Source organism: Carcharodon carcharias, chromosome 21, assembly GCF_017639515.1.
Source record: "Carcharodon carcharias isolate sCarCar2 chromosome 21, sCarCar2.pri, whole genome shotgun sequence".
In the NCBI taxonomy this organism is placed as follows: domain Eukaryota; kingdom Metazoa; phylum Chordata; class Chondrichthyes; order Lamniformes; family Lamnidae; genus Carcharodon; species Carcharodon carcharias.
Genome location: NC_054487.1, coordinates 41,303,064 through 41,324,284, shown reverse-complemented (window position 1 = coordinate 41,324,284; position 21,221 = coordinate 41,303,064). Strand labels below are relative to the sequence as shown.

General features: G+C 53.4%; 1 protein-coding gene across 2 annotated transcripts in view; it reads left to right on the top strand.

The window, feature by feature from the left end:
- The window catches only part of znf800a (zinc finger protein 800a), a 186,897-nt gene that overhangs the window by 138,565 nt on the left and 27,111 nt on the right, over window positions 1–21,221 (top strand). For both annotated transcript variants that reach the window (XM_041216082.1, XM_041216083.1), the window contains one exon: window positions 19,340–19,454. In XM_041216082.1, coding sequence (XP_041072016.1) covers window positions 19,340–19,454 — 115 coding nt within the window. The remainder of the gene's footprint in view (window positions 1–19,339; window positions 19,455–21,221) is intronic.

Sequence of the window (21,221 nt, the reverse complement as noted above, 5' to 3'; positions counted from 1 at the left end):
TCAGAGAGGGGGTGGGAGCGGGGACCGCAGCTTGAGAAACTGCGAGAAGGAGGGAGCAGTAACAGCAGCTTGAGAAACAGCGAGACGGAGGGAGCGGTGACAGCAGCTTGAGAAACAGCGAGACGGAGGGAGCGGTGACAGCAGCTTGTGAAACAGCGAGAAGGATGGAGCGGGGACAGCAGCTTGAGAAACAGCGAGACGGAGGGAGCAGGGACAGCAGCTTGAGAAACAGCGAGACGGAGGGAGCAGGGACAGCAGCTTGAGAAACAGCGAGAGGGAGGGAGCTGGAACAGTAGCTTGAGAAACAGCGAGAGGGAGGGAGCTGGGTTAGCAGCTTGAGAAACAGCGAGAGGGAGGGAGCGTGCACAGCAGCTTGAGATACCGCAAGATGGAGGGAGCGGGGACAGCAGCTTGAGTAACAGCGAGATGGAGCAAGGACAGCAACTTGAGAAACAGCGAGAGGGAGGGTGCAGTGACAGCAGCTTGAGAAACAGCGAGAGGGAGGGAGCGGTGACAGCAGCTTGAGTAACAGCGAGAGGGAGGGAGCGGTGACAGCAGCTTGAGTAACAGCGAGATGGAGCAAGGACAGCAGCTTGAGAAACAGCGAGAGGGAGCGTGGACAGCGGCTTGAGAAACAGCGGGATGGAGGGGGCAGAGACAGCAGCTTGCGAAACAGCGAGAGGTTGGGAGCGGGAACAGCATGTTGAGAAACAGCGAGAGGGTGGGAGGGAGCGTTGACAGCAGCTTGAGAAACAGCGAGATGGAGGGAGGGAGCGTTGACAGCAGCTTGAGAAACAGCGAGAGGGAGGGAGCGATGACAGCAGCTTGAGTAACAGCGAGATGGAGCGGGGACAGCAGCTTGAGAAACAGTGAGCAGGAGAGTGGGGGAAGCAGCTTGTGAAACAGCAAGAGGGAGGGAGCGGGGACAGCAGCTTGAGATTCGGCGAAATGGAGGGAGCGGGGATAGCAGCTTGAGAAACAGCGAGAGGGAGGGAGCGGGTACAGCAGGTTGAGAAACAGTGAGATGGAGCGGGTGCAGCATCTTGAGAAACAGCGAGATGGAGCAGGGACAGCAGCTTGAGAAACAGCAAGAGGGAGGGAGCGGGGACAGCAGCTTGAGAAACAGCAAGAGGGAGGGAGCGGGTACAGCATCTTGAGAAACAGCGAGATGGAGCAGGGACAGCAGCTTGAGAAACAGCGAGGGGTAGGGAGCAGGGCAGCAGCTTGAGAAACTGTGAGATGGAGCGGTGACAGCAGCTGAGAAACAGCGAGAGGGAGGGAGCAGGGCAGCAGCTTGAGAAACTGTGAGATGGAGCGGGGACAGCAGCTTGAGATTCAGCGAGGGGGTGGGAGCGGGGCCCGCAGTTTGAGAAACAGCGAGACGGAGGGAGCGGTGACAGAAGCTTGAGAAACACCGAGAGGTAGGGAGCAGGGACAGCAGCTTGAGAAACAGCGAGATGTAGGGAGCAGGGACAGCAACTTGAGAAACAGCGAGATGGAGCGTGGACAGCAGGTTGAGGAACAGTGAGAGGGAGGGAGTGGGGATTGCAGCTTGAGAAACAGCGAGATGGAGCGTGGACAGCAGCTTGAGGAACAGTGAGAGGGAGGGAGTGGGGATTGCAGCTTGAGAAACAGCGAGAGGGAGCGGGGACAGCAGCTTGAGAAACAGAGAGACGGAGCGGGGACAGCAGCTTGAGATTCAGCGAGATAGAGGGAGCGGGAATCGCAGCTCGAGAAACAGCGAGAGGGAGGGAGCGGGGACAGCAGCTTGAGAAACAGCGAGAGGGTGGGAGCGTGGACAGCAGCTTGAAAAACAGCGAGATGGAGTGAGCACGGACAGCAGCTTGAGAAACAGCGAGATGGAGCATGGACAGCAGCTTGAGGAACATCGAGAGGGAGGGAGTGGGGACAACAGCTTGATAACAGCGAGAGGGAGCATGGTCAGCAACTTGAGAAACAAATGGAGCGGGTGCAGCATCTTGAGAAACAGCGAGATGGAGCAGGGACAGCAGCTTGAAAAACAGCGAGAGGGAGGGAGCGTGGACAGCAGCTTGAGAAACAGTGAGGGAGGGAGCGGGGACAGCAGCTTGAGATACAGCAAGATGGAGGGAACGCGGACAGCAGCTTGAGAAACAGCGAGAGGGAGGGGGTGAGGACAGCAGCTTGAGAAACAGCGAGAGGGGGATGGAGCGGGGACAGCAGCTTGAGAAACAGCGAGAGGGGGAGGGAGCGGGGACAGCAGCTTGAGATTCAGCGGGAAGGATGGAGCGGTGACAGCATCTTGAGAAACAGCGAGACGGAGGGAGCGGGGACAGCAGCTTGAGAAACAGCGAGAGGGGGAGGGAGCGGGGACAGCAGCTTGAGATTCAGCGGGAAGGATGGAGCGGTGACAGCATCTTGAGAAACAGCGAGACGGAGGGAGCGGGGACAGCAGCTTGAGAAACAGCGAGATGGAGCGGGGACAGCAGCTTGAGAAACAGCGAGATGGAGCGGGGACAGCAGCTTGAGAAACAGAGAGAGGGAGGGAGCGGGGACAGCAGCTTGAGAAACAGCCAGCTGGAGCGGGGACCGCAGCTTGAGAAACAGCAAGAGGGAGGGAGCGGGGACAGCAGCTTGAGATTCGGCGAGATGGAGGGAGTGAGGACAGCAGCTTGAGAAACAGCGAGAGGGGGATGGAGGGGGGACAGCAGCTTGAGAAACAGCAAGAGAGGGAGCGGGGACAACAGCTTGAGATTCAGCGAGGGGGTGGGAGTGGGGACCGTAGCTTGAGAAACAGCGAGAAGGATGGAGCGGTGACAGCAGCTTGAGAAACAGCGAGACGGAGGGAGCGGTGACAGCAGCTTGAGAAACAGCGAGAAGGATGGAGCAGGGACAGCAGCTTGAGAAACAGCGAGAGGGAGCATGGACAGCAGCTTGAGAAACAGCGAGAGGGAGGGAGCTGGAACAGTAGCTTGAGAAACAGCGAGAGGGAGGGAGCTGGAACAGTAGCTTGAGAAACAGCGAGAGGGAGGGAGCGTGCACAGCAGCTTGAGATACCGCAAGATGGAGTGAGCACGGACAGCAGCTTGAGAAACAGCGAGATGGAGCATGGACAGCAGCTTGAGGAACAGCGAGAGCGAGGGAGTGGGGCCAGCAAATTGAGAAACAGCAAGAGGGTGGGAGCGGGGACAGCAGCTTGATATACAGTGAGAGCGAGGGAGCGGGGACAGCAGCTTGAGAAACCACGAGAGGGAGGGAGCTGGTACAGCAGCTTGAGAAACGGCGAGAGGTAGCAGGGACAGCAGCTTGAGAAACAGCGAGATGGTGCGGGACAGCAGCTTGATAAACAGCGAGATGGAGCGGGGACAGCAGCTTGAGAAACAGCGAGATGGAGCGTGGACAGCAGCTTGAGAAACAGTGAGATGGAGCATGGACAGCAGCTTGAGGAACAGCGAGAGGGAGGGAGTGGGGACAGCAAATTGAGAAACAGCAAGATGGAAGGAGTGGGGATAGCAGCTTGATATACAGTGAGAGCGAGGGAGCGGGGACAGCAGCTTGAGAAACAGCGAGAGGGTGGGAGCAGAGACAGCAGCTTTAGAAACGGCGAGAGGTAGCGGGGACAGCAGCTTGAGAAACAGCGAGATGGTGCGGGACAGCAGCTTGAGAAACAGCGAGATGGAGAGTGGACAGCAGCTTGAGAAACAGCGAGATGGAGCAGGGACGGCAGCTTGAGAAACAGCGAGAGGGAGGGAGTGGGTGCAGCAGCTTGAGAAACAGATGGAGCGGGGACAGCAGCTTGAGTAACAGATGGAGCGGGGACAGCAGCTTGAGTAACAGCGAGAGGGATGGAGCGGTGACAGCAGCTTGAAAAACAGCGAGAGGGAGGGATCAGGGACAGCAGCTTGAGAAACAGTGAGGGAGGGAGCGGGGACAGCAGCTTGACATACAGCAAGATGGAGCGAACGGGGACAGAAGCTTGAGAAACAGCGAGAGTGAGGGAGTGAGGACAGCAGCTTGAGAAACAGCGAGAGGGAGGGAGCGGGGACAGCAGCTTGAGAAACAGCAAGAGAGGGAGCGGGGACAGCAGCTTGAGATTCAGCGAGGGGGTGGGAGCGGGGACCGCAGCTTGAGAAAAAGCGAGAAGGATGGAGCGGTGACAGCAGCTTGAGAAACAGCGAGACGGAGGGAGCGGTGACAGCAGGTTGAGAAACAGCGAGAGGGAGGGAGCACGGACAGCAGCTTGAGAAACAGCGAGAGGGAGCATGGACAGCAGCTTGAGAAACAGCGAGAGGGAGGGAGCGGGGACAGCAGCTTGAGAAACAGTGAGAGGGAGGGAGCTGGAACAGTAGCTTGAGAAACAGCGAGAGGGAGGGAGCTGGGTTAGCAGCTTGAGAAACAGCGAGAGGGAGAGAGCGTGCACAGCAGCTTGAGATACCGCAAGATGGAGGGAGCGGGGACAGCAGCTTGAGAAACAGCGAGAGGGAAGGTGCAGTGACAGCAGCTTGAGAAACAGCGAGAGGGAGGGAGCGGTGACAGCAGCTTGAGAAACAGCGAGAGGGAGGGAGCTGGAACAGTAGCTTGAGAAACAGCGAGAGGGAGGGTGCAGTGACAGCAGCTTGAGAAACAGCGAGAGGGAGGGAGCGGTGACAGCAACTTGAGTAACAGCGAGATGGAGCGGGGACAGCAGCTTGAGAAACAGCGAGAGGGACCGTGGACAGCGGCTTGAGAAACAGCGGGATGGAGGGGGCAGAGACAGCAGCTTGCGAAACAGCGAGAGGGTGGGAGCTTGGACAGCAGCTTGAGAAACAGCGAGAGGGTGGGAGCGTGGACAGCAGCTTGAGAAACAGCGAGATGGAGTGAGCACGGAGAGCAGCTTGAGAAACAGCAAGAGGGAGGGAGCGGGGACCACAGCTTGAGATTCGGCGCGAGGGAGGTAGTGGGGATAGCAGCTTGAGAAACAGCGAGAGGGAGGGAGCGGGTAGAGCAGCTTGAGAAACAGCGAGATGGAGCGGGGACAGCAGCTTGAGAAACAGCGAGATGGAGCAGGGACAGCAACTTGAGAAACAGCGAGATGGAGGGAGGGAGCGGGGACAGCAGCTTGAATAACAGCGAGATGGAGCGGGGACAGCAAATTCAGAAACAGCGAGAGGGAGGGAGCGGGGACAGCAGCTTGTGTAACAGCGAGATGGAGCGGGGACAGCAGCTTGAGAAACAGTGAGCAGGAGAGTGGGGGAAGCAGCTTGTGAAACAGCAAGAGGGAGGGAGCGGGGACAGCAGCTTGAGATTCGGCGAGATGGAGGGAGCGGGGATAGCAGCTTGAGAAACAGCGAGAGGGAGGGAGCGGGTACAGCAGGTGGAGAAACAGCGAGATGGAGCGGGTGCAGCATCTTGAGAAACAGCGAGATGGAGCAGGGACAGCAGCTTGGGAAACAGCGAGAGGGAGCGGGTGCAGCAGCTTGGGAAACAGCGAGAGGGAGCGGGGACAGCAGCTTGAGAAACAGCGAGATGGTGCGGGACAGCAGCTTGATAAACAGCGAGATGGAGCGGGGACAGCAGCTTGAGAAACAGTGAGATGGAGCATGGACAGCAGCTTGAGGAACAGCGAGAGGGAGGGAGTGGGGACAGCAAATTGAGAAACAGCAAGAGGGAAGGAGTGGGGATAGCAGCTTGATATACAGTGAGAGCGAGGGAGCGGGGACAGCAGCTTGAGAAACAGCGAGAGGGTGGGAGCAGAGACAGCAGCTTTAGAAACGGCGAGAGGTAGCGGGGACAGCAGCTTGAGAAACAGCGAGATGGTGCGGGACAGCAGCTTGAGAAACAGCGAGATGGAGAGTGGACAGCAGCTTGAGAAACAGCGAGATGGAGCAGGGACGGCAGCTTGAGAAACAGCAAGATGGAGTGGGGAGAGCAGCTTGAGATTCGGCGAGATGGAGGGAGCGGGGATAGCAGCTTGAGAAACAGCGAGAGGGAGGGAGTGGGTGCAGCAGCTTGAGAAACAGATGGAGCGGGGACAGCAGCTTGAGTAACAGCGAGAGGGATGGAGCGGTGACAGCAGCTTGAAAAACAGCGAGAGGGAGGGATCAGGGACAGCAGCTTGAGAAACAGTGAGGGAGGGAGCGGGGACAGCAGCTTGACATACAGCAAGATGGAGCGAACGGGGACAGAAGCTTGAGAAACAGCGAGAGTGAGGGAGTGAGGACAGCAGCTTGAGAAACAGCGAGAGGGGGATGGAGCGGGGACAGCAGCTTGAGAAACAGCAAGAGAGGGAGCGGGGACAGCAGCTTGAGATTCAGCGAGGGGGTGGGAGCGGGGACAGCAGCTTGAGAAAAAGCGAGAAGGATGGAGCGGTGACAGCAGCTTGAGAAACAGCGAGACGGAGGGAGCGGTGACAGCAGGTTGAGAAACAGCGAGAGGGAGGGAGCACGGACAGCAGCTTGAGAAACAGCGAGAGGGAGCATGGACAGCATCTTGAGAAACAGCGAGAGGGAGGGAGCGGGGACAGCAGCTTGAGAAACAGCGAGAGGGAGGGAGCTGGAACAGTAGCTTGAGAAACAGCGAGAGGGAGGGAGCTGGGTTAGCAGCTTGAGAAACAGCGAGAGGGAGAGAGCGTGCACAGCAGCTTGAGATACCGCAAGATGGAGGGAGCGGGGACAGCAGCTTGGGAAACAGTGAGAGGGAGGGAGCAGTGACAGCAGCTTGAGAAACAGCGAGAGGGAGGGAGCGGTGACAGCAGCTTGAGAAACAGCGAGAGGGAGGGAGCTGGAACAGTAGCTTGAGAAACAGCGAGAGGGAGGGAGCTGGGTTAGCAGCTTGAGAAACAGCGAGAGGGAGAGAGCGTGCACAGCAGCTTGAGATACCGCAAGATGGAGGGAGCGGGTGCAGCAGCTTGAGGAACAGTGAGAGGGGGCGGGTCAGCAACTTGAGAAACAGCGAGTGGGAGGGAGCGGGGACAGCAGCTTGAAAACAGTGAGAGGGTGGGAGCGGGTACAGCAGCTTGAGAAACAGCGAGAGGGAGCGGGGACAGCAGCTTGAGAAACAGCGAGGGAGGGGGCGGTTACAGCAGCTTGAGATACAGCGAGAGGGAGCGGGGACAGCAACTTGAGAAACAGCGAGAGAGATGGAGCGAGGACAGCAGCTTGAGAAACAGTGAGCAGGAGAGTGGGGGAAGCAGCTTGAGAAACAGCGAGAGAGGGAGGGAGCGGTGACAGCTTGAGTAACAGCGAGATGGAGCGGGGACAGCAGCTTTAGGAACAGTGAGAAACGGAGGAAGCGGGGACAGCAGCTTGGGAAACAGCGAGAGGGAGCGGGTGCAGCAGCTTGATGAACAGCGAGAGAGGCAGGGAGCGGGGACAGCAGCTTGAGAAACAGCGAGAGGGAGCGGGGACAGCAACTTGAGAAACCGTGAGAGGGTGGTAGCGGGGACAGCAGCTTGAGAAGCAGCGAGAGGGAGTGTGGTCAGCAGCTTGAGAAACAGCGAGAGAGAGCGGGGACAGCAGCTTGCAAACAGTGAGAGGGTGGGAGCGGGGACAGCAGCTTGAGAAACAGCGAGAGGGAGGGAGCGGGGACAGCAGCTTGAGATGCAGCGAGAGGGAGCGGGGACAGCAGCTTGAGATACTGCGAGAGGGAGTGGGGACAGCAGCTTGAGAAACTGCGAGAGGGAGGGACCGGGGACAGCAGCTTGAGAAACAGCGAGAGGGAGGGGGCGGTTACAGCAGCTTGAGATACAGCGAGAGGGAGCGGGGACAGCAACTTGAGAAACAGCGAGAGAGATGGAGCGAGGACAGCAGCTTGAGAAACAGTGAGCAGGAGAGTGGGGGAAGCAGCTTGAGAAACAGCGAGAGAGGGAGGGAGCGGTGACAGCTTGAGTAACAGCGAGAGGGAGTGTGGTCAGCAGCTTGAGAAACAATGAGAGAGGGAGGTTGCGGGGGCAGCAGCTTGAGAACCGTCGAGAGGGTGAGGGGACAGCAGCTTGAGAAATATTGAGAGAGAGCATTGTCAGCAGGTTGAGAAACAGTAAGAACGGGAGGGGGAGGGGACAGCTGCTTGAGAAGCAGCGAGAGAGGGAGGTAGCGGGGACAGCAGCTTGGGAAACAGCGAGAGGGAGCGGGTGCAGCAGCTTGAGGAACAGCGAGAGAGGGAGGGAGCTTGGCCAGCAGCTTGAGGAACAGTGAGAGGGGGCGGGTCAGCAACTTGAGAAACAGCGAGTGGGAGGGAGCGGGGACAGCAGCTTGAGAAACAGCGAGAGGGAGCGGGGACAGCAGCTTGAGAAACAGCGAGAGGGAGTGTGGTCAGCAGCTTGAGAAACAATGAGAGAGGGAGGTTGCGGGGGCAGCAGCTTGAGAACCGTCGAGAGGGTGAGGGGACAGCAGCTTGAGAAATATTGAGAGAGAGCATTGTCAGCAGGTTGAGAAACAGTAAGAACGGGAGGGGGAGGGGACAGCTGCTTGAGAAGCAGCGAGAGAGGGAGGTAGCGGGGACAGCAGCTTGGGAAACAGCGAGAGGGAGCGGGTGCAGCAGCTTGAGGAACAGCGAGAGAGGGAGGGAGCTTGGCCAGCAGCTTGAGGAACAGTGAGAGGGGGCGGGTCAGCAACTTGAGAAACAGCGAGTGGGAGGGAGCGGGGACAGCAGCTTGAGAAACAGCGAGAGGGAGCGGGGACAGCAGCTTGAGAAACAGCGAGAGGGAGCGGGGACAGCAGCTTGAGAAACAGCGAGAGGGAGCGGGGACAGCAGCTTGAGAAACAGCGAGGGAGGGGGCGGTTACAGCAGCTTGAGATACAGCGAGAGGGAGCAGGGACAGCAACTTGAGAAACAGCGAGAGAGATGGAGCGAGGACAGCAGCTTGAGAAACAGTGAGCAGGAGAGTGGGGGAAGCAGCTTGAGAAACAGCGAGAGAGGGAGGGAGCGGTGACAGCTTGAGTAACAGCGAGATGGAGCGGGGACAGCAGCTTTAGGAACAGTGAGAAACGGAGGAAGCGGGTACAGCAGCTTGGGAAACAGCGAGAGGGAGCGGGTGCAGCAGCTTGAGAAACCATGAGAGGGAGGTAGCGGGGACAGCAGCTTGAGAAGCAGCGAGAGGGAGTGTGGTCAGCAGCTTGAGAAACAGCGAGAGAGAGCGGGGACAGCAGCTTGCAAACAGTGAGAGGGTGGGAGCGGGGACAGCAGCTTGAGAAACAGCGAGAGGGAGGGAGCGGGGACAGCAGCTTGAGATACAGCGAGAGGGAGCGGGGAGAGCAGTTTGAGAAACCGTGAGAGGGAGCGGGGACAGCAGCTTGAGAAACAGCGAGAGGGAGCGGAGACAGCAGCTTGAGAAACAGCGAGAGGGAGCGGTGACAGCAGCTTGAGAAACAGCGAGAGGGAGCGGTGACAGCAGCTTGAGAAACAGCGAGAGGGAGCGGTGACAGCAGCTTGAGAAACAGCGAGAGGGAGGGAGCGGGGACAGCAACTTGAGAAACCATGAGAGGGAGGTAGCGGGGCCAGCAGCTTGAGAAGCAGCGAGAGGGAGTGTGGTCTGCAGCTTGAGAAACAGCGAGAGAGAGCGGGGACAGCAGCTTGCAAACAGTGAGAGGGTGGGAGCGGGGACAGCAGCTTGAGATATAGCGAGAGGGAGCGGGGACAGCAGCTTGAGATACTGCGAGAGGGAGGGAGCGGCGACAGCAGCTTGAGAAACAGCGAGAGAGAGTGTGGTCAGCAGCTTGAGAAACAGCGAGAGAGAGGGAGTGAGGACAGCAGCTTGACAAACAGCGAGAGGGAGGGAGCGAGGACAGCAGCTTGAGAAACAGTGAGCAGGAGAGTGGGGGAAGCAGATTGAGAGACAGCGAGAAGGAGCGGGGACAGCAACATTAGGAACAGTGAGAAACGGAGGAAGCGGGTACAGCAGCTTGAGAAACAGCGAGAGGGAGCGGGGAGAGCAGTTTGAGAAACCGTGAGAGGGAGGGAGCGGGGACAGCAGCTTGAGAAACAGCGAGAGGGAGCGGTGACAGCAGCTTGAGAAACAGCGAGAGGGAGCGGGGACAGCAGCTTGAGAAACAGCGAGGGAGGGGGCGGTTACAGCAGCTTGAGATACAGCGAGAGGGAGCAGGGACAGCAACTTGAGAAACAGCGAGAGAGATGGAGCGAGGACAGCAGCTTGAGAAACAGTGAGCAGGAGAGTGGGGGAAGCAGCTTGAGAAACAGCGAGAGAGGGAGGGAGCGGTGACAGCTTGAGTAACAGCGAGATGGAGCGGGGACAGCAGCTTTAGGAACAGTGAGAAACGGAGGAAGCGGGTACAGCAGCTTGGGAAACAGCGAGAGGGAGCGGGTGCAGCAGCTTGAGAAACCATGAGAGGGAGGTAGCGGGGACAGCAGCTTGAGAAGCAGCGAGAGGGAGTGTGGTCAGCAGCTTGAGAAACAGCGAGAGAGAGCGGGGACAGCAGCTTGCAAACAGTGAGAGGGTGGGAGCGGGGACAGCAGCTTGAGAAACAGCGAGAGGGAGGGAGCGGGGACAGCAGCTTGAGAAACTGCGAGAGGGAGTGGGGACAGCAGCTTGAGAAACTGCGAGAGGGAGGGAGCGGGGACAGCAGCTTGAGAAACAGCGAGAGGGAGCGGGGAGAGCAGTTTGAGAAACCGTGAGAGGGAGGGAGCGGAGACAGCAGCTTGAGAAACAGCGAGAGGGAGTGGTGACAGCAGCTTGAGAAACAGCGAGAGGGAGCGGTGACAGCAGCTTGAGAAACAGCGAGAGGGAGCGGTGACAGCAGCTTGAGAAACAGCGAGAGGGAGGGAGCGGTGACAGCAGCTTGAGAAACAGCGAGAGGGAACGGGCACAGCAGCTTGAGAAACAGCGAGAGGGAGCGGGGACAGCAACTTGAGAAACCATGAGAGGGAGGTAGCGGGGCCAGCAGCTTGAGAAGCAGCGAGAGGGAGTGTGGTCTGCAGCTTGAGAAACAGCGAGAGAGAGCGGGGACAGCAGCTTGCAAACAGTGAGAGGGTGGGAGCGGGGACAGCAGCTTGAGATATAGCGAGAGGGAGGGAGCGGCGACAGCAGCTTGAGAAACAGCGAGAGAGAGTGTGGTCAGCAGCTTGAGAAACAGCGAGAGAGAGGGAGTGAGGACAGCAGCTTGACAAACAGCGAGAGGGAGGGAGCGAGGACAGCAGCTTGAGAAACAGTGAGCAGGAGAGTGGGGGAAGCAGATTGAGAGACAGCGAGAAGGAGCGGGGACAGCAACATTAGGAACAGTGAGAAACGGAGGAAGCGGGTACAGCAGCTTGAGAAACAGCGAGAGGGAGCGGGGAGAGCAGTTTGAGAAACCGTGAGAGGGAGGGAGCGGAGACAGCAGCTTGAGAAACAGCGAGAGGGAGCGGGGAGAGCAGTTTGAGAAACCGTGAGAGGGAGGGAGCGGAGACAGCAGCTTGAGAAACAGCGAGAGGGAGGGAGTGGGGACAGCAGCTTGAGAAACAGCGAGAGGGAGCGGGGACAGCAGCTTGAGAAACAGCGAGAGGGAGCGGTGACAGCAGCTTGAGAAACAGCGAGAGGGAACGGGCACAGCAGCTTGAGAAACAGCGAGAGGGAGGGAGCGGTGACAGCAGCTTGAGAAACAGCGAGAGGGAGTGAGCGGGGACAGCAGCTTGAGAAACAGCGAGAGGGAGCGGTGACAGCAGCTTGAGAAACAGCGAGAGGGAGGGAGCGGTGACAGCAGCTTGAGAAACAGCGAGAGGGAGCGGGGACAGCAGCTTGAGAAACAGCGAGAGGGAGAGAGCGTGCACAGCAGCTTGAGATACCGCAAGATGGAGGGAGCGGGGACAGCAGCTTGAGAAACAGCGAGAGGGAGGTAGCGGGGACAGCAGCTTGAGGAACAGCGAGAGAGGGAGGGAGCTTGGCCAGCAGCTTGAGGAACAGTGAGAGGGGGCGGGTCAGCAACTTGAGAAACAGCGAGTGGGAGGGAGCGGGGACAGCAGCTTGAGAAACAGCGAGAGGGAGCGGGGACAGCAGCTTGAGAAACAGCGAGAGGGAGCGGGGACAGCAGCTTGAGAAACAGCGAGGGAGGGGGCGGTTACAGCAGCTTGAGATACAGCGAGAGGGAGCAGGGACAGCAACTTGAGAAACAGCGAGAGAGATGGAGCGAGGACAGCAGCTTGAGAAACAGTGAGCAGGAGAGTGGGGGAAGCAGCTTGAGAAACAGCGAGAGAGGGAGGGAGCGGTGACAGCTTGAGAAACAGCGAGAGAGGGAGGGAGCGGTGACAGCTTGAGTAACAGCGAGATGGAGCGGGGACAGCAGCTTTAGGAACAGTGAGAAACGGAGGAAGCGGGTACAGCAGCTTGGGAAACAGCGAGAGGGAGCGGGTGCAGCAGCTTGAGAAACAGCGAGAGGGAATGGGGACAGCAACTTGAGAAACAGCGAGAGGGAGCGGGGACAGCAGCTTGAGAAACAGCGAGGGAGGGGGCGGTTACAGCAGCTTGAGATACAGCGAGAGGGAGCAGGGACAGCAACTTGAGAAACAGCGAGAGAGATGGAGCGAGGACAGCAGCTTGAGAAACAGTGAGCAGGAGAGTGGGGGAAGCAGCTTGAGAAACAGCGAGAGAGGGAGGGAGCGGTGACAGCTTGAGTAACAGCGAGATGGAGCGGGGACAGCAGCTTTAGGAACAGTGAGAAACGGAGGAAGCGGGTACAGCAGCTTGGGAAACAGCGAGAGGGAGCGGGTGCAGCAGCTTGAGAAACCATGAGAGGGAGGTAGCGGGGACAGCAGCTTGAGAAGCAGCGAGAGGGAGTGTGGTCAGCAGCTTGAGAAACAGCGAGAGAGAGGGAGTGAGGACAGCAGCTTGAGAAACAGCGAGAGAGAGCGGGGACAGCAGCTTGCAAACAGAGAGAGGGTGGGAGCGGGGACAGCAGCTTGAGATACTGCGAGAGGGAGTGGGGACAGCAGCTTGAGAAACTGCGAGAGGGAGGGAGCGGGGACAGCAGCTTGAGAAACAGCGAGAGGGAGGGAGCGAGGACAGCAGCTTGAGAAACAGCGAGAGGGAGCGGGGAGAGCAGTTTGAGAAACCGTGAGAGGGAGGGAGCGGAGACAGCAGCTTGAGAAACAGCGAGAGGGAGCGGTGACAGCAGCTTGAGAAACAGCGAGAGGGAGCGGTGACAGCAGCTTGAGAAACAGCGAGAGGGAGGGAGCGGGGACAGCAGCTTGAGAAACAGCGAGAGGGAGCGGGGACAGCAACTTGAGAAACCATGAGAGGGTGGTAGCGGGGCCAGCAGCTTGAGAAGCAGCGAGAGGGAGTGTGGTCTGCAGCTTGAGAAACAGCGAGAGAGAGCGGGGACAGCAGCTTGCAAACAGTGAGAGGGTGGGAGCGGGGACAGCAGCTTGAGATATAGCGAGAGGGAGCGGGGACAGCAGCTTGAGATACTGCGAGAGGGAGGGAGCGGCGACAGCAGCTTGAGAAACAGCGAGAGAGAGTGTGGTCAGCAGCTTGAGAAACAGCGAGAGAGAGGGAGTGAGGACAGCAGCTTGACAAACAGCGAGAGGGAGGGAGCGAGGACAGCAGCTTGAGAAACAGTGAGCAGGAGAGTGGGGGAAGCAGATTGAGAGACAGCGAGAAGGAGCGGGGACAGCAACATTAGGAACAGTGAGAAACGGAGGAAGCGGGTACAGCAGCTTGAGAAACAACGAGAGAGGGAGGGAGCGAGGTCAGCTGCTTGAGGAACAGTGAGAGGGATCGGGGACAGCAGCTTCAGAAGCAGCGAGATGGAGACCGAGGACAACAGCTTGAGAAACAGCGAGAGAGTCGGGGAAGCAGCTTGAGAAACAGCGAGAGGCAGGGAGCTGGGACAGCAGCTTGAGAAGCAGAGAGAGGGAGGGAGCAGGGACAGCAGCTTGTGAAACAGCGAGAGAGGGAGCGGGGCCGGCAACTTGAGAAACAGTGAGAGGGGGAGCGGGGACAGCAGCTTGAGAAGCAACGAGGAAGGGAGCTTGTGAAACACAGAGAGCAGGCAAAGCCGTGTCCATAGCAGCGAGTGAAATAGTGAACGGGGCTTGCAGCTTCATAAAGAACATGAGAGAAAGTAGGAATGCCAGCTTCAGAAAGAAAGCAAGTGGGAGTGAGGGTTGCATCTTCAGAAGCAGTGCATGGCAGAGTATTATTAGGGGTTGTCATTATGTGTGTGTAGTTTAATAATAGCAAGGCTTGTTACTGTCGGCAATGCTTTATTAGCATTAGTAAGATTTATTATGTAACGTGCTTTATTAGCAGTTCCGAGGTTATTCGGTAATAAAGTAATGGCATGGCTGCTTTAATCTCAAGAATGCACATCCTGTGCAATGTGGCAACACTAGGATGCTCCCATGCCCTAGATTAGCATTTCTTGCAGTTGAGTTCCTTGTTTCAGAACTTGAGCGGCAGCTCGTGTCACTGTGGTACGTCCATATGGTACATCCAGCTACATGAATACCCTGTTTATTGATGTGCCTACCCCGTAGCTTAAGGGTATAGGGGAAGGAAGGGAGGGAGGGAATGGCTGACCACCAGGCAGTCAAAAAGGAACAGGCATGTAGAGCAGGAGTCCCCTGAGTGCATCCTACTCTCCTATCAGTATTTGGTTCTGAATATTGATGAGAGTCATGGTTCATCTGTGGGGTGCAGCCAAAGCCACGCCCCCATGGCACCATGGGTGGCTTGGCTGAACAGGGAATACTGGAAGAGCAATAGTAATCGGGGATTCTATAGTTAGGGGAGCATAAGGGCTGCAGACACAAATCCAGGATGGTATGTTGCTTCCCTTTTGTCAGGGCCATGGATACCACTGAGCAGCTGCAGAACATTCTGGAGGAGGAGGGTGAACATCCAGAGGTCATGGTTCGTCTTGGTACCAATGACCTAGGTAGAAGAAAGGATGAGGTCCTGTGGGGGCAGACTTCAAGGAGCTAGGAAAGACATTTAAAAGAAGGACCTTAATGTTGTAATCTCACAGTGCCATGCAGTGGTGAATATCGAAATAGGTTAGATGAGGTGAATGTGTGTGTGGCTGAAGAGCTGGTGCAGGAGGGAGGGCTTTAGATTCTAGGGACATTGGGACTCGTTATGGGGGAGGTGGAACCTATTCAAGCTGGATGGTTTGTTCCTCGACAGGACTGGGACAAATATTCTTACGGGGAGGTTTACTAGTGATCTTGGGCAGATTTTAAATTAGTTTGGCGGGGGGGGTGGGAATCTGATGGGAGAATTTAGATGGGACAAATTGGAAATGGAAGGCAGAAAGTAAGTGAATGAGCCTGGACGGCAGAGGAAACAAAGGTTAGAAAATTTAAAAAGGAGTTTGGCAATGCGCGAGGGTACATACTTCAGTGCAAGGAGTATAGCAAATAAAGCAGATGTGCTGAGGGCACAGCTCAAAATAGTATGATGTCATAGCTGTTACAGAAACGTGACTTCGAGGGACAGGAATGGCAGCTCAATGTTCCTGGTTACATGGTTTTCAGATGGCAGGGGGCTAAAAAAAAAAAAGAGGGGTTGAGTGGCAATTTTGTTGAAGAAACAATTACAACATTGAGTTGGGATGATATGTTAGAACGATCGTCAAATAAGACCATATGGATTGAGCTAAGGAACAAAAAAGGGGCAGTCACACTACTGGGAGTTATACTAGAGGCTTGCAAACAGTCAGCAGAAATAGAGATTTGCCTACATATTTGCTCTTCTGAGAAATGCAAAAACCATAAGACCGTAAGACATAGGAGCAGAAATTAGGCCATTCGGCCCATCAAGTCTGCTCCGCCATTCAATCATGGCTGACAAGTTTCTCAACCACCTTCTCCCTGTAACTTTTGATCCCCTTACCAATAAAGAACCTATCTATCTCAGTCTTAAATACACTTAATGACCTGGCCTCCACAGCCATCTGTGGCAATGAATTCCATAAATTCACCACTCTCTGGCTAAAGAAGTTTCTCCTCATCTCTATTCTAAAAGGTCTTCCCTTTACTCTGAGGCTGTGCCCTCGGGTCCTAGTCTCTCCAATAATGGAAACATCTTCCCCACGTCCACTCTATCCAGGCCTTTCAGTATTCTGTAAGTTTCTATCGGATCCCCCCTCATCCTTCTAAACTCCATCAAGTATAGACCCAGAGTCCTCAAACGTTCCTCATAAGTTAAGCCTTTCAATCTGGGATTTTAACTACCCCTGTATTAACTGGGATAGTTTTAGTGTGAAAGGAATGGAAGGAATAGAATTCTTGAGGTGCATTCAGGAGAATTTTTTTGGCCAGTATGTAGCAAGTCCAACAAAAGAGGGAGGGGTTCTAAATTTAATTTTTGGAAATGAAGCTAGGCAGGTGGAAGGAATGGCAGTGGTAGAGCATTTTAGTGGTAGTGTTCATAATTCAGTTAGTTTTCCATAACATAATTATGGATAAGGACAAAGAGCAGGAGTTAAAGCTCTGAATTGGGGTAAGACCAATTTTACTAAACTGAGGAGTGATTTAGCAAAAGTGGACTAGAAGCAGCTACTTGAAGGTAAATCAGTGTTAGAGCAGTGAGAGACATTCAAAGAGGAGATTCAAGGGGTTCAGTGTAAACATATTCCTGCTAAGAAAAAAGGTGGGATGGCCAAATCTGGGACCGCCCCTCTTCCCCCCACAGATGTCAAAGAGCATACAGGGTAAGGTAAAGTAGAAAAGGAAAGCTTATGTCAGACACCCAGAACTCAATACTACAAAAAGCTGGAGTATAGAAAGGACAGAGGTGAAATTAAAAAGGAAATTAGAAAAGCAAAGAAAGGGCATGAAAGAATATTGGCAAGTAAAATCAAGGAGAACTTGAATGGCAGAGCAGGTTCAATGGGCCAAATGGCCTATTCCTGTTCCTATTTTTTAAAAATTTGGCATATATTCTCTGGAGTTTAGAAGAATGAGAGGTGATCTTGTTGAAATCTACAAAATTCTCAAGGGGCTTGATAAAGTAGTTGCTGAGAGATTGTTTTCACTGGCCGGGGAATCTAAAACATGGGGGCATAGTCTCAGGATAAGGACCACTTAGGACTGAGAGAGGAGAAATTCCTTCACTCAAAGGGTTCTGAATCTTTGGAATTCTCTACCCCAGAGGATTATGGATGCTCCATGACTGAATACATTTAAGGCTGGGATAGAATTTTGGTGTCTCAGGGAATTAAAGGATATGGGGAGCCAAGTGAAAAAACAGGGTTGAAGCCCAAGATCAGCCAGGTCTGCTCTTGCTCCTATTCCTTGTGTTCAATCTAGTGCACTACTTGAAGGACAATGCCAGCATTGTTGCAGTGGTCTAGCTTATTGGAGGCAGCAGGAGACAATATTTTTTCAGTCATCAATGACCAATAAATTGGGGATTGGAAGGGTCAATAATTCCACTTTTATCTATCCAATGAAAGCTAGAGCATTTCCAGCAATGGTTTCTCTTCCACATGAGCACACTATTACCTCTGGAGTCCCCAGGAACCTGTGTTTGGCCACCTCTTTTATTACGCTTGGCCTCTTCATCCAAAGAAAGAGGGTTAGCGTCCATGTGTTCCATGATGACACCCAACTCTATCTCTCCACACCTGTCCAACTACGTCTGTGTTGTCAGTTTTGAATGAGTTTCATTTTCCTCCAGTGATGGCTGAAGCCGTCATCTTCAGCCCATGCCGCAGATGCTGTATCATTGTCACCAGTTACATCTACTCCCAGCCTGAAGTTGAACCAGACTATTAGCAGTCAAGACTTCCCATTTGACCCTGAGCTGAGTTCCATTGTATGCTCCATCACAAAGACCTCTTAATTCCACCTCCATAACATTACCCACCTCTGCCCCAACCTCAGTCCAACTGCTGCTGAAACTTTCATCTGTGTCCTTGTCAATTCCAGACTCACCTGTTCAATGTTTTCCTCGGGAATCTTCCATCCTCTACCCTCGATAAACTCCTCATCCAAAACTCTGCCTGCATCTTATCCTGCATCAAGTTCTGCTCGCCTAGTACTCTTGTCCTAGCCATGCTCCTTTGTTTCCTAGTTCCCCCATTGTATCCAATTTTAAAATTCTCATCCTTGTGTTTAAATCTCCTCAGGGACTTCCATTCCCTATCTCTGTAACCTCTTCCAATCTTACAATCCCCATGAACTCTATATTCCTTAAACTTTGTCTGTGTTCATCCCATCCTCTTGTCCGGCCATTGTTAATTGTGCCTTCAGTTGTCTCAATGCATTGCTCTGCAATTCCTTCCATAAGCCCCCCTCTGCTTCTTAAACCCCACCCCCTCCTCTAAGGCATTTCTTATCTTCTTAAATCTTGGTGTCCATTTTTATGTGACCACAGCTCTGAAGTGCGTTTTCCGACACTGAAAGCATTATGCAAATCCAATTGTTGTTGATTAATGGTTAAATTATGTGGATGATTATTTAATAGGTTAGAATCATTTTCAAGAACATTAATCATACTGTCACAGCAGAAAGAATTAATGTAGTGGACATTAGCTATTTTCTGTGTGTTTTCATCTACAGAATTCAGTATTTTAATGACTGTTTACTGCACCTTTCCACTGCTTTACCATTGAGTTTTTGGTGTTGTCTTCATTAAACCTTTTCTATTGAAATTCTGATATGATTTTATCCAAAACTTTATTTTTGATGCAAACTCTACCCTTGTCACAGAACCTTACAACATGGAGGAAATGAATGCATTCGGCCATTGTGCCTCTTTGAAACAGCTATCCAATTAGACCCACTCCCCTGCTTTTTCCCCATAGCCTTGCAAACTTTTCCTTTTCATACACACAATCCCCCTTTTTATGTTGTTGAATCTGCTTCTGCCACCCTTTCAGGTAGTAAATTCCAGATCATTGCAACTTACGGTGTAAAAAGAAAACTCATCTTGCCTTCCCTCTGCTTCTTTTCTTCCCATCTGCTCTTGAAAGGCATTGTTGGCTTCAGATTGTAGGGAGACCACAGGCCCTCTGATACTGGGCCAAGACAGCGAGTAATTGGCACAATCCTCATCTCTCTCTCTCTCACTCTCACACACACACACACACACACACACACACACACACACACACGTGCATACACTCACTTTGGAGTGGGAATTGCTGGATATGGTTCACAAACCTGGCTGATTTTGCTTCTCCCTTGTTGCTGAGACAAATATAACTTTCCAATTAGAGTCCCAGATTAAATTCAAAGCTGTGACTTTTCTGGTGTATGGCTTATTACTGCACTGGGAGTGTGTTTATCTACTTGACCATTTGGCCCTTTGGTCCACCAAAACTTTCTTTTCCTAAAGTAAGAACTTTAAGAAGTATCATTTCTGAGCAGTATTATAATGCATTTGAATATCTATATGTGAAAAAAAACATTTTGTAGTTTGTAACATTTATTCATTTTTTGCATCTAGTATAATAGTCGGAATGAAACTGATGTGGAAGAAAATAGGTCACGAATTCAGAAAACACTGCTGAGGGACAAGTGTTGCCAGACAGACCACCACCACCATGGCTGCTGTGAACCAGGTATGGTGAAATGTCTTTGAAAATCAGCTTCACCAATTTATTTAAGGATCAGTGGAAATCACCAAGTTTTCCTTCATGTTTAGCATCATCCGATTCCCTCTTCCCCTTTTCTCTTCTTTGTAACATGCTACTGAAACTGACAACAGGACTGTGCAGTAAGTCCTCACTTAAAGTTGTAGTTGTGTTCTTGAGAATCACGACTTTAAGTGAATTGCATTTTCCCATTAAAGCCAATGTAAAAGCTGTAGTTAGGTTCTGTAGGACGTTCCTCATCAGAAAAAAAAACATTAAAGTATTACACCTTGTATATTGAAATACTTTGCTTTGCTGAATTCTTATGTTGATAAATGAAACAACATTTGAAATAAAATAAATTAAAAATGTAAAAGGAATATGATAACTTTTTATTTACAGTACCTTCTCACTGCTAAACCTGCTTCCTGAACCTCCCACTTGCAACACATCCTGCTCTCTGACCCTCCTAGTCCCTGCAGACCCTCCATCCCCCTGGCCCTCTGACGTGCAGGCTTTCCTGCTCTGACTTGTGGTCCCCCCTTGCTGCCTGACCCACCCTCTTGCCAATCCTTGCTCTTGCTGAACCTCTCTCTCCAATTCTCCTACTTGCTGCTTCCCCCACCTGAACCTGCGTTCCTGTTCAAAGCCCAGATCTGAAGCTGGAGCTTCGAGGTGGTGAAAGTGTAAGTCCCGACAGTGCTGAAGTACTGAGTTGAGGCTGTTATAATCCATGTTTTTTAAATGCTCACTGTGAGCAAGGGCTCTGGAGATGAGAGGCAAGGGGCAGGAGGAGCAGTTTCAGCTGTCATTTGAAAAAGAACGTGGATTATAACGTGGATTATAAGCTTGGCATTTCCATACCAATGGGACTCTCACTTTCACATTCCTGGGGCTCCAGCTTTGGGATAGGATCTGGATCTTGAACAGGACCACAGGTTTAGGAAAGGGAAGTAGTGAGTGGGAGATTTGGGGAGCAGGAGGTTAGGCGAAAGCCGGAATCAGTGAGAGGATGAGTCAGGGAGGGGGAGAGGCCGCAAGTTGGAGGCTCAGGGAGGGGGAGATGCCACAAGTTCGCGGCCAGGAAGGGTGAGAGGCTGCAAGTTGGAGGCTTAGGGAGAACAAGAGGCCACAAGTTGGAAGGTGAGGGATGGGGAGAGGGCTTGAGTTGGAGGGTCGGAGGGAGGGGGAGGAGAGGCCACAAGTCAGAGGATCAGGGAACCGGAGAGGATTCTGTTCGGACGATCAGGGATGGGGAGAAGCCATGAGCCGGAGGTTCGGGGAGCGGGAGAGGCCACTTCAAAATGGCACCGATTGTGTCACGCGGCCTTGTTAGGCCTGTGTGAAATGACATTAAAATGAATCTCACAATGCCAAACCAGAATACAGGCCCCATTAACTGACTGTTAAAGCTCAACAACAGTAAATGGCACCATTAGATAATGACTTACTGTAGCATGGAATTCATGATGTACTTGAGTCTTGGAGACTCACCAGTGGGAGGTAGTTCTGGGGCAGGTAGTGCAGTCCTGTCATTATCATTGATAAATGGAAGTGACACTGTTGCAGAAGACAACAACCCACAAACCTTAAGTAATGTTCATTTTATGCGATTCCCATCAAGAAGTCAAGAAGTAGCTTTAATCCACTGTAGTGTCCAAATATTGCAATGACTGTTCACCTTTATTGCTTTCTCTTTCCCTTCTCAATCCAGCATTTTCTGTTTTTATTACAATGGCTTGCTGTGTTGTTGTT